General features: G+C 34.0%; 1 protein-coding gene across 1 annotated transcript; it reads left to right on the top strand.

Annotated features, from left to right (window-relative positions):
• The first annotated feature begins 3,351 nt into the window (after positions 1-3,351).
• LOC145115607 (3-beta-hydroxylase-like) lies at positions 3,352-5,115 on the top strand. The gene is made up of 2 exons (XM_079051941.1): positions 3,352-4,248; positions 4,363-5,115. Exons 1-2 carry the CDS (start codon positions 3,373-3,375, stop codon positions 4,963-4,965), a joined length of 1,479 nt encoding a protein of 492 aa, XP_078908067.1. The 5' UTR covers positions 3,352-3,372; the 3' UTR covers positions 4,966-5,115.
• The last annotated feature ends 7,762 nt before the right edge of the window (positions 5,116-12,877 follow it).

Here is a 12,877-nt window from a genome sequence, read left to right as displayed (position 1 = left end):
ACATGTAATTTAGAGTTTGTAGATGATTTTAGACTATATTTTTGTTGCTTTTGGTGTTATATTCAATGAGTTACAATCAATCAAAGTTAGGATATCAAAGCTGAAATATTTCAGCTTTTCAACAATTATTTTAGACTGTAATTCTGAATTTTATGTATCTTTTGACAGATAAATCATATGAAAGGGATCTTGATAGAGTACTAGAAAATTCTGACTGCGAAATTGTAATGGATATGGTGAACTTCTTTGAAAAATTCAAGACAAAAACAGAGTTTGGTTCGCCTACATCAAAACCTTTGGTAAATCTTTTTATGCGGGAAGTCTTAGATGTGGACATACATCTAAGAAAGTGGTTAACCAAACCAATGTTTCTCGAAATGGTAAAGGACATGAAGACGAAATACGACAAGTATCGTGGTGCCTACAACAAGACGAACAATTTTATGTACTTTGCGGTTTTACTTTATCGTACCACCAAATCACCTTTTTTGTTACATGCATTTTAAAAAAATGATCGGGTACATGGAACCATCATTGACCTCCGTATGCATTTGTTGGTAAACTTGATATATATCTTAGTTGGTAAATATGTTAGATTCAGATGACAATATATATATATATATATATATATATATATATATATATATATATGTTTGTGCTAATTGTTGCCGGTCCAAATGGGTCCAAGAACATGAAACCTGGACCTAGACCCGGACCCGGACACAGACACGGACACGGCTCATCCGGTCTGGTCCACGGTTTACAATATTCTTCATAACCGGTCCGGTCCAAAAGTCGATCCGGTCCAAATGCTCATTCCTATAAATGATTGGAACCGCGATGGTGGCACGGTGAGGTCACCACACTAGTACAAAATGACTAAAAGAACCCGGTTAAAAGCTTAAAAGAACCTGGTTTTCAACCGGGTTTTATGTGGGGCGAGTCCTATTTGAAAAAAGCAATAAAACCCGGTTTAACAACCGGGACTTATTAATATAATATATTCCGGTTCCTATTAACAAAATTGGGTCCTTTCTTACTAAAAACAAGCGCTTGTGTGTGGTCATGTAGCTCGGTTCTATAGCATACAATCGGGTCCTTTTAAACTTGTAATCCCAGTACATTATGGTTACAATTCATTTGGTATTCCGCAAATCTCTGCCATCTCATAATTTTCATTTGTGTTTCTATTAAGCTTGAAAAAGTTGCAAAAACATCAACAACCTACAAAACAACATAATATTAATAAATCAAGAAATTTAGATATATAATAAACAAGGGAAGAAAGAAGAGCAAAAGTTTATTAAAACCTCTTGATAGATGCAAATTACTTAACCTCCTTTCACCCACAAACTGAAAACCACAACCAATAATTCTCTTGTCCCACTTCAAAAGATACCTATCAGTACCAGCACAGAAAGATAAATAAATAAATCACAGAATACTAACTAACTATAAACATGTAATCACATACCTGTTATCATAGAGGATGCATCTAATCTTGAGCTTGATACCATGAAAAAAAAAGCTAAAGCTTTCACTAACCCTTATTGCCTGTATATAGTGGAAAGTGACTCAAAGTGTATCCTTAAAGGAATCATTTGTATACACTACAATAATAAATACAATATACTTATTATTTCCTACTTTAAGGAATCATCTACAAGAAACCTCCCCATGGCATGTTTAGAATGAACTAGCATCCAATAGCAAATGTAACTAGATGGATTTTACACCTGTCGGGGCTTTATCAATATCCTCAAAAGCAACCCAAAATTCATTAATGATATCCTATAAGTAGAAAAAACACATCCACGTTAGATTTACAGCTAACTAATTAAGAAAAAAATAACAAAAAAGGAACTAACTAACCTGAGTAAGGGAACTAGGCTGGCACCTAAACTCACCCAATTGTTCACAACTCCTGATTAGTGTTTTTCCATCAATCTGCACATCCATGAGAATGGAAATAACTAAAAAAGGGAGATGTTCCAGTAATAACGATAGTGGTGGTGTTGGTGGTGTTTTCTTGCCATCTTTTGAATCATTTGGAACAAATTCAGATGATTTCTCAACAAACTTCATGGCTTTTTAGATATTTTGGTTGTCAAATCTGCCACTTTAGCTTGATATTTCTTTCCTACATAAGATGTTCCAGTAAACCACGCTCAAATGTGCACTAATCTTCTTGATCAAACTCCTCTTCTCTTCATTGCCATCATCTCTCTTCCCATCATTATTTCCCTCCGCTTATGCTTCCTAAATGTAAAATTGCTCCACTTTCTCTACTATTATGTTCACGCTGAATCACTTTTCGCATATCCACCGGTCCTCCTTGAAAATTCATACAAATCCCGGTTTAAATAAAAGAAAAACAACACAAAACATGATTATTTGAACTATACTCGATGAAATCGAAAAAAAAACACCAAATCGAATAATGCTCTTTAATTGAATAGTTAATGTGATCAATGATTGCGTACCTTCCATTGCCTTTTTAGAAAAAAAAAATAGTATAGTGGGAAGAAGCTGATGCAGAAGGTGTAAGATAGACTAGATTGCGTTTCATTTTAACATTGAATCCTGGCACCCAAAAATCTACCGCTACAAGGATGGGGATAATTAGGGTTTTGCACTAGGGAGAAAATTAGCCGAAGTAAAAGAGATGACAATGAAGTCTTAGGAGTAAATTCTCATTTATGAAGAAGAAGCCAAAAATTTAGTGGTTTCATAAGATGCGATAGAGATAACCAGTAACGTGTAGGAATATGAATGGTTGATGAAGCCAAATACCTATGAGGGGCCGGTTCGATTTCAGTCTCAGAATTTTCCACTGGGAGGGAAACCTACGTTGGCGGGAGATTAGAATTTTTTGAAAGCGAGGCAATTAGGTTTGGGGGGAGATTAGAATTTTTTGACCGCCATAGGAGGGAAATCCGCTGAAATTGGTGTTATATACTTAGGACTCGATCGTAACAAAGGGAGTGGGTCATTTATTCGAGCATAAAGCCCGGTTTCTTATTTTAAACCGGGTCGTTTAAGATTTATGTCATAGAATCCGGTTTCTTTATAATATAACCCGTTGTTTTAAAAAAACGGGTCTCATATAGCGTGTCCTATGTCCCTTTTTGTAGTAGTGCCATATCTAAACAAATATTATAGGGTTGTCAATATAAATGATTTGAACGGATGGTGGAACGGTGAGGCCACCATATCTAAACGCCTTCTAAAAATATCACAATTTCTGAAAATAAAGAAATGAAAAATTAAAAATTAAAAATTAAAAATAAAAATAAATAAATAAGACTCCTCATATATATCTAACCGAGAATACCAACTCCTTTTGACAATTTAGAAGAGAAGGTTAACGAAATGTCTCTCACCGTCCAGTTCTTTCTCATCTCCTGTCTTCCTTTGCTTATCTTCTTAATCCTTTTGAAAACACTTTTTTCGTCTTCAAAACCACACGAAAACCTACCACCATCTCCACCAAGGTTACCGTTGATAGGAAACCTTCACCAACTTGGTTCCAGCCCACACCGCACCCTCCAAGCCATGGCTCAAACCTACGGTCCATTGATGATGATTCGCCTTGGCACCGTGCCAGTGCTTGTCGCATCCTCTGTTGATACAGCTCGAGAGATTTTGAAAACTCATGATTTAGTTTTTTCAAGCAGACCGAAATCAAAAATCCCTGATAAAATTTTCTATGGCTCCAAAGACATAGCTTTTTCGCAGTATGGAGAGTATTGGAGGCGGGTAAAGAGCATTGCGGTGATCCATCTCTTAACGAACAAAAGGGTTCAGTCGTATAGGCATGTCAGAGAAGATGAGATGTCTCTTATGATTAAAAGGATTGGTGAAGCTCATGAATCGGTGGTTAATTTGAGCGAGTTGCTTATTTCACTTACAAATAATGTTGTTTGTAGGGTGGCTTTGGGGAGGACATACGATGGGAAGAAATTTAAGGGATTATTAGAAAGGTTTTTGGTATTGTTGGGAAGTTTTACTGTTGGGAGTTATATTCCATGGTTAAGGTGGGTAGATCGGTTGAGTGGATTAGAGGGAAGAGCTAACGAGGTTGCTAAACAATTTGATGAATTTCTTGACGGTGTTATTGAAGAACATGTAAACAAAAATGGAGTTGGCGTTGAAGCCCAAGATCTAGTTGATATCTTATTAGAAATTCAAAGAGATAGTATGACCGGATTTCGTCTTGAACTAAATGAGATTAAAGCTATCATCTTGGTAAGGTTTCATTAGATCTTTGACCTTTTTTTCTTGTAACGATCATCGGTTGAAGAATGCATAAAACTTGTTATGTAATGATAATACACAACCATTTATGTTGATCTTGTGCAGGACGTATTTGCTGCTGGAACTGATACTACGTTTACAAACTTAGAGTGGGCAATCAGCGAGCTGTTAAGACACCCGCAAACAATGAAAAAACTGCAACAGGAGGCACGAGAAATAGGTCAAGGAAGATCAATGATCACCGAAGACAACTTAGATAACATGCCGTACCTAAAAGCCGTTCTCAAAGAAACCCTACGGCTACACACTCCGATCCCACTACTTGTTCCTCATGAGTCGACACAAGATGTCAAACTACTTGGCTACGACATCACAGCAGGAACACAAGTGATCATCAATGCATGGGCGATAGCAAGGGATGGTTGCATATGGGAAGAACCAGATAAGTTTAGGCCAGAGAGGTTTTTGGACACTCCTATTGATTACAAAGGGTTTCATTTTGAGTTGATACCATTTGGTGCTGGGCGCCGAGGGTGTCCTGGTATTCAGTTTGCCATGGTTGTTAACGAGCTTGTTTTGGCTAATTTGGTGTATAAGTTTGATTTTACATTAACTGGTGGAGAGGATTTGGACATGAGTGAGACCATTGGTCTTACTGTTCATAAGAAGTGTCCTATTCTTGCTGTAGTAACTCCTTGTGTTAATTAGTAGTTGATGGCTGTTTTGGTTTGTTTGAGAGGACTTTGAGAGGTTATGAAACTATATACTAATTAAACGTCTTTAGTATATGCGAAACCTATATGTATGGAAAAATGATAAGTTTGTATTTATTATACAAGTGAAACAATATCTTTCTTACATCTTGCTTCTATAATTTTACACAATTCTTGCGCTAAGTTCTATTTGACTGTAACCAATGTTTTAAAAACTAGTTTTTTAGTTGAACGGTATAGTGACCGGTTTCCTGTTTAACCGGTTTAACCGATTCGACCGCGGGGTTAACCATTTTCTATATTTTTTATGTTTTTTTTTCAATATTCCTACATATAGATACATATATAAATCATGAATTTGATGTGTACAAGTTCAAACATTAAAAATACACATAAAAATAAGTTGTAGATGAATCAAAATACATTAAAATAACACATAACCATAAGTTTTAGTGTTTAGATCAATCCATATACTTCAAAAAGAAAATAAAGTATAATACCGAAACAAGATATAGTTTTAGATGAGTACAAACACATCAAAAAACTTTATAACATTTACCAGATTTTTTATTTAGAGAAAACTAAATAGATTTGAAAAAAAATCACCAAAGTTTATTATGTAAATGATTCTTTTTCATATATTTTTATTTCGGTTTAACCGGTTCTACCGATTTATTTTGACCGGTTCAACCAGGTTTTTCTAAAAACCGATCGGTTCAATCCGGTTCAGAAATCGACACAAAGCCAGTGATAATTAAACCGCTCCCTCCCCCGGGTCCCGGTCCAACCGGTTAGACTAACCGGTTCAAACCAGTTTTTAAAACATTGACTGTAACACCTCTTTCAAAATTTAAAATGCTATGGTTTTTAAAAAATTCAGGTATTAACCCACATATAGCAAAATCCGGTCCCACAAAAAAACATTAATAGATTAAAACATTGTGTGTTACCATTAAGAAATTAATACAACCATAACAAGCAAATAATAATTACATCAATACAATAAATAAGGAACTTAACAAGTTCCACTCCATTCTCTGTCTCATAACTTCTACTTCCATCTATTATCTTTCTCCTTGAATACAACCTGGGATACATGACATTAAAAAGGGATATGTAAGATAATAATGTCTCGTAAGTTATGTGAGTTCGTGACCCAAAATGTTATAAAGTAATTACATGAAAAAGCATTTCATTCATAACATAACATTATTTTAGACCATAAAACTTTTTCAAGCATTTTTAAGAAAAACTCTTTTCATACACATCACAACTATCATTTCATATCTTATCATTTCACATCTTGTCATTTCATATCTTATCATATCATTTCATTTAATCCTTTTCCATTTCCAATGCCAATATGGAAAAAACAAATCAATCCACCAAAGCATCATAAATGGTTAAGGTGAACTGAACCAAATCAGTCCACAAAGATATCGTAGTTGGTCAATGTGAACATAACCAAATTAGTCCATCAATGTATCATAATAGGACATCTACTTCGTGAAGGGAAAGGTACCGCCCCAGTAGATTCCTCTAGTGCCTCTTATGAGGTATCATGAACTGCGCAATTTTCAATATGTCTTTACTTTCTTTCCTTTTTACTTTCATTTTCCACATTATCAATACCCATATCATCATTTATAATAGTATAAGTTACTAGTAAGATATACTTTGAAAAGTCATTTCCCATATCAAACATTAGTTTTTCCAAAAAAATCTTTGCTTTAAAAAACATTATTTCTTTCAAGGAATTCTTTCAAAACATCCTTTCTAAAAACATTTGACACTTTCATTTCAAAACATTTCATATATCTAAGCATTAGTGTTTCATTATCATAAAATCATTTTGTCATGTACCCCAAAATGGGAAAAATGCCAACACGTACTCACATCAGTCATAAGAAGGGTAGCTAGTCCTCTTCTACTTCATTTCCTTAGAGCAAAACTATCCAAACACCACCTATATAACATATATACATAAGTCATTAAAATGACCAAAATACCCCTCGATAATTTTTAACATTTAGATAATCCTCAGAAGCTTATTTACTTCCTATTAGCTTATGTATAAAGTTTGAGGACAATCAAAGGTCATTTAATAGGTTTTCCATGAAAAATAGAACACTTAACAAACCATTTGGCACACCCCATGTCAAAATAACATGCCCTCGTGTTAAAAGTGTAGGACACCATTTTGTGCATAATTTTGCTAAAAGTTTTGTAACTTGTTCCCTAGACCTCCAATGGCCACCAAACTTTACCAAGTGGTTATTAAGGACTAAATAAAGGTTATCAACTTCTCAAATATTCAATTATCCCCTATCCTCATGATGACTTAATCATTAATACCTTTATCAAAATGCTAAGTTAATAATGCTTACAAACACTCGAATGAAAGGGTTAAGAGCTCAAGTTGATCAAGAACACTCTGTAATAAATATGACTTATTCCCAACTCATCTAATATATCATTTGGTCTTGTCAAGTGCTTAATTTTACACAATTCTCATGTTAATTCGATAATGGAGTTATGAAGTGTCCAATTCCATTCCAACTTTCCTATTTTTCCCTTTGGGCCAAGGCAATCACTAGAGCTAGAACCTTACTAGCATCACTTAATGTTTGTGTTTCAATATCATCTCTAGAGTGTTAATATATGTTCATGAATGTCATTTACTTTTTATATGTCAATCTTCGTGTAGTTATCCATAGATTTCCAAAAATTCCCTTATGGTTAATTATTCCATAAATTCAACTATAGATCACTCAAGCCTTCATTTTGTTGCATTCAAATCATATTATTAGTATGAACTTATGTTTATGAGTATCATATGCTCATAAAATGCTCAGATACAAAGGGTGATGTGTTTTTTTTATATTCACTAAAAAGCTTTAAAGTTACAATCCTAATTATTCAACTCTGCTAAAACACAAAAAGCCAGTGTACCTAGTCGCATAGTAGTAAAGTAGAGAGTAAATATTCGTTCATAGGGAACTGTATTCTAATTAAGAAAATAAAAGAAAAAAAGTTAAACTAAGAAAAATAACTAAAAATTATGGGTATTATCTGATTTTTCAAGTTTAGATTAACTTAAATCAATCACTAAAAACTTTAAAACTAAAGCTAAGAAAAAAAAGTTAAACTAAGAAAAATAACTATAAAGTTCTGGAACCTCTTTGTTGGCTGGTCCAACGGTTTGTATAGTTTACTATTTCCAGCGGTAAAATAGACATTTATACACATTCATAAATGTATATTTTGTTGGTTAGAACCTCTTTTTTAGGTTGTTACTCAAATCAATCAAGCTATTGGTGCTCATGGATTAATGAGCCAAGAATGCAAGACTTTGGTCGAGCAATATGGAAAGTCTATAATTGATATGCTCTTATTTGAGGTACATTTTTTTAATTTTGATTTTTTATAAACAAAATTACATAAAAAAATTACTTGTTTAATTTCAATATATTGTAGGCAAAATCGAAGAAAATATGCTCCCAATTGAAGTTATGCATGTTTGGAGACTATCATCACACTAGGTCCATTTCACACTTCTTTTACAATTATAATTAAATCATGATCACCCTAAACTATCATTCATTTTTTACGGTTCGTTCCATATTAATTATAAAACTTACCGTAACATCAAAATAACGTTCTTATGTATTTAAAATGGCTTATGCATATAGTTATTCATATGCCAATGCATATAGTTATTCATATGGATATGCATATATTTATTATTATGCATATGCATATACTTGTTCTTATCCATATGCATATATCATATACTTGTTTTTATACATATGCATATACATAAGCATAATCATATGCATATACATATACATATACATATACATATACATATGCATATATATATATATATATATATATATATATATATATATATATATATATATATATATATATAAACATAAAAAATGCTTTTTAAAATACGCATGTCCATATGCACATGTTTTTTTTAAATATACATATACACAAAAATATATGAATATGCATTAAAAATGCATTTTTTTGAAAAATTCTTTTTTTTAATATTAATTTTAAAATGTACGGAATACCACTGTTAGTTTTTTTAAAAAAAATAAAGAAAATAATTAATTCATTTTTCAAATAAGTGAAAATATACTTTATATTTCAAAATTAAGATTTAAAAAAAAATCAAAAAATTATATGTTTTTTTAATGCATATTCTTATTTTTTTTGTGCAAATATACATTTTCATGAAAATTAACTTTTAAAATTTTTTTTGTAATGCTCTTAAATATATGTATTAACATGCAACTATGAAATTTGGTAACTAAATTCATTGTAGAATCCAGTTCTAGGTGGATGTTGATTCATATATCATTGATGTAAGGTAACACCGTAAATTTTCAAACAAATTTTTCATTTTTAAAATCACATAACTCTCATAATACATTTCACAAAAATCTCATTTATTTAATTTACAAAAAGCAACTCCATAATTGTTTGATTAATAATCCAGGATCCTCGAAACATAACTCTTTCTCTAGTATGTACAATCAAGCCGGCGCCTTCCTGCGTTCCTGAGAAGAACCTGAAACACATATCACATAACACGGTAAACACGAAGCTTAGTGAGTTCCCCAAAATACCACACACATCACATTAGCCACTCGAGGCTAACTCAATACGACCCTCCGATCAATGTGTCTCAATGGAGACCCTCCGGTCCCACAACTCGGGTGGACCCTCCGGTCCTAACTCAATAAGCTCATAACAATAATACTCAGCATAAATCACAAAGACATAATGCAGAATATCACAATACACAGGTAAGCACATAAGACATCACGGTCAGACAAAGATACAACTCATGGTAACTATAGTGAGAAGACTCACCTCAAATGATGAACAACTCCTAAAAATGTTGTTGCTACGCACCGACCTCTATCTCTGAGCCAAACCCACAATTAACCCAATTACGATCTAACCCGTTAAGAGCTTAGCTCATATCACAGATCTGGACTTCCTAGAGGCTCTTACTCCATAAAGTCTGTGACTTTAAGCCTTTGCATGGCTGGTAAAGTCACAAACACCCAAAACTCTCATTTTCTCATCTCAAATGCACATATCTCCTGCATGGGTTGATACAAACGTCCAAGTCTTGATTTTTATAACTCGACACCACTAAAGACACTCAAAGAAGCTGATAATAACCTCTGGAGCTCAATATCTCATAAAGTCTCCAACTTTGGGACTAAAAACCTAAAATACACTAAAATGATGCACAAATCAAAAGAGTGAGAAAGCTTTGAGCTTTATACCTCAACATGAAGCTTCCAACTCAGATAAGCTCAGATCCAAAGCATGGAATCCCACTCCTTCTCCTTCTTCTTCAAGGCTCCTTCTTCACTCCAAAGAACCACAAGATCACTCAACATCTCACAAATGGTGACACAAGCTCAATGGACGAGTATTTAGGGTTTGAGAGGGTTTATTGTCTGAGCATGGTGGCCAGGAATGAGGCCATATTATTCTTTATATATGGACACCCCCTCATTTAGGGTTTTCATTTTGTGCCTAGTACGCCCAACGTACCCTCTGGTATGCCCAACGTAGTAGGTGGCTCCGCTTAAAAGTCACGCACATGAGTACGCTAAGCGTACACACACGTACGCCCAAAGTACTCAACTGTCACCTTTCTCAAATAAGGGGCTTATCCTGCCAAAGCTTCAAACTTCCATAGTTTCCTTGATATAACTTCGTTTCCAATGAACCTCATATCCACGGAAAGGTAAAGAGAAGCCCTATGCTTCTAGCAACTCGTCGCAGCCCCGAGGCTTCCTCATGCCCGGGTTGCAGCCCTCGAACCCTAATCACGGACGGTCCGAAACAGGATGTTACAATTCTCCCCCACTTGAATTAGATTTCGCCCTCGAAATGGCTCCTTATCAACACATAGATCGAACCCAATAACCCTAGAAGCACCATCGAAAGGACCTCATATCATACAACAATCTCTTCCAAAGACACCTGGACCCAACAGGAAATCACGACCCCGAAGAAGGACTGATATTGCCATATTTATACATATTTTTAGGCAATATTTATTTACATTTTTATTAATATTTTGGTTAATTGCATATGATAATAGTACTTATAAGAATAAATTGTTATTTGCAGCCAAAATAGAGGCATTTTCGAAGTAAGGGACCAGAATTGACAATATTTGGAACTTTGGAGGCTTGAAGGGAAGAAGGATGAAAAACTCAGCAAAAAAAAGCGTTCTCACGATGTAAATTGTTCATGATTCACGACGTGAGAAGAGTATTCCAAAAGATTTACATCCGGGTGAAAGAGTCCTTGTCGAATACGAAAAGATCGCATTCACGACGTGAATCCGTATGGTTCACGACGTGAACTAGGGAAATCAGAAAACTATAAATTCCCTTGCCCATTACGATTTGAGAACTTCTTGGCTGAGAGAAAAGGTGGCCTGAAGACGATTTGGAGCAGAAGAAGAGTCCTGGAAAAGGCTTTAAACACCAAAAGGGGGTAAAGGTTCATAATTAGTTAATTAGTTTGATAGTTATGAACATGTTTGATAATTTGATTTGTGTTTGCTTACTTGTTACTATGAGTAGCTGAATCTAGCAGCTCTTGTCTAGCTAGATGAAGCTTCTGAATTATGTTTTAGCTTAATGACTATTGAATATGTTTAGTTGGTAAATTGCTTGTGTTTGATTATCATTACCTAGCATGTTATTTTAGTTTCTTAGTTGCTTAAATTCATGTTCTGTGTAGCTTAGTGACCATTAAATTACATGAACTTGAAACCCAGTAATTTAGTGAACATTGAATTGCTAGAGCTAGGATCGACCAAAATCTTAGATAAGTGATAAAAGTAACTAATTTAGCTGTGCTAGAGGACATAATTTATGACCATAAATGTGTTTGCTTAGATAAATCTTACATAGCTCACTTATAACTAATAACTAATTCTGTGTTTTGCTTATGTGTGACCATACAAGGTAATTCATGAATTGGTAAAAAGATTAGTAAATTTGGACTTAAATTAATAATTACATAATAATCGGTGACCAACTTTGATAATACATAATTATTAGCTAAACATAAATAAAGAAGTGGATTCAAACTAGACAGGAGTAATTTTAATTAATTGATTGAATTTTGTGACTTAAGTTTATCTGGTCTTGCAAAATCAGATAAAACCCCATCTTTATTCTAAAAATACGTTAATTTAGTAAATTAATTAGTTGACACCGTTCCCTGTGATCGACACCCGACTTACCCAACTATTCTATAATTCGACTAGGTACACTGCCTAGGTGCATTTTAGTTAGTTAAGTTAGTAGGGTTATAAATTATAAAATTAGTGGGTACTTTTGTGCACATCAAGTTTTTGGCGCCGTTGCCGGGGAACGGCTTAGTAATTGTTGATTTATTTACTTTAAATTAATCGATCCTTTTTGTGGGATAAAACCTGCAAAGAGTTATTTTTCAGTTTCAACTTTTTTTTTGGCATTACATAACTCACGACGTGGGTATTACAATATTCAAGTCGTGAATACTGTGATCCTAGTTTTCTTTGTTTTTAGTTTGTTTTTCTATTTTAGTTCAGTTTTACGTTGTTATTTTGTTTGTTTTGCAGAAGTTGATGACCAGAGGATCCAACACACCTTTGGTGCCACCACTTGAAGATCCAGAGTCTACGCTGCACAAAAAGAATAATAAGAAGTCGCCTTTACAAGAACTGAAATTAGCCTTTTCAAGGAAGTCAGGAAAGACAACGGGAGAATCGAGTTCAGCCTCAAAGAGCAAGTTTGAAGTCTTCGATCAATTTCCTAATCCACACGAGACCGAGTACGAATCAGAAACAAAATTTGGACTTTATA

Source organism: Lactuca virosa, chromosome 5 (assembly GCF_052849685.1).
Source record: "Lactuca virosa cultivar CGN04683 chromosome 5, Lactuca_virosa_CGN04683_v6, whole genome shotgun sequence".
Classification (NCBI taxonomy): domain Eukaryota; kingdom Viridiplantae; phylum Streptophyta; class Magnoliopsida; order Asterales; family Asteraceae; genus Lactuca; species Lactuca virosa.
Note: the sequence above shows the minus strand (reverse complement) of the source record. Positions and strands in the feature narration are given on the sequence as shown.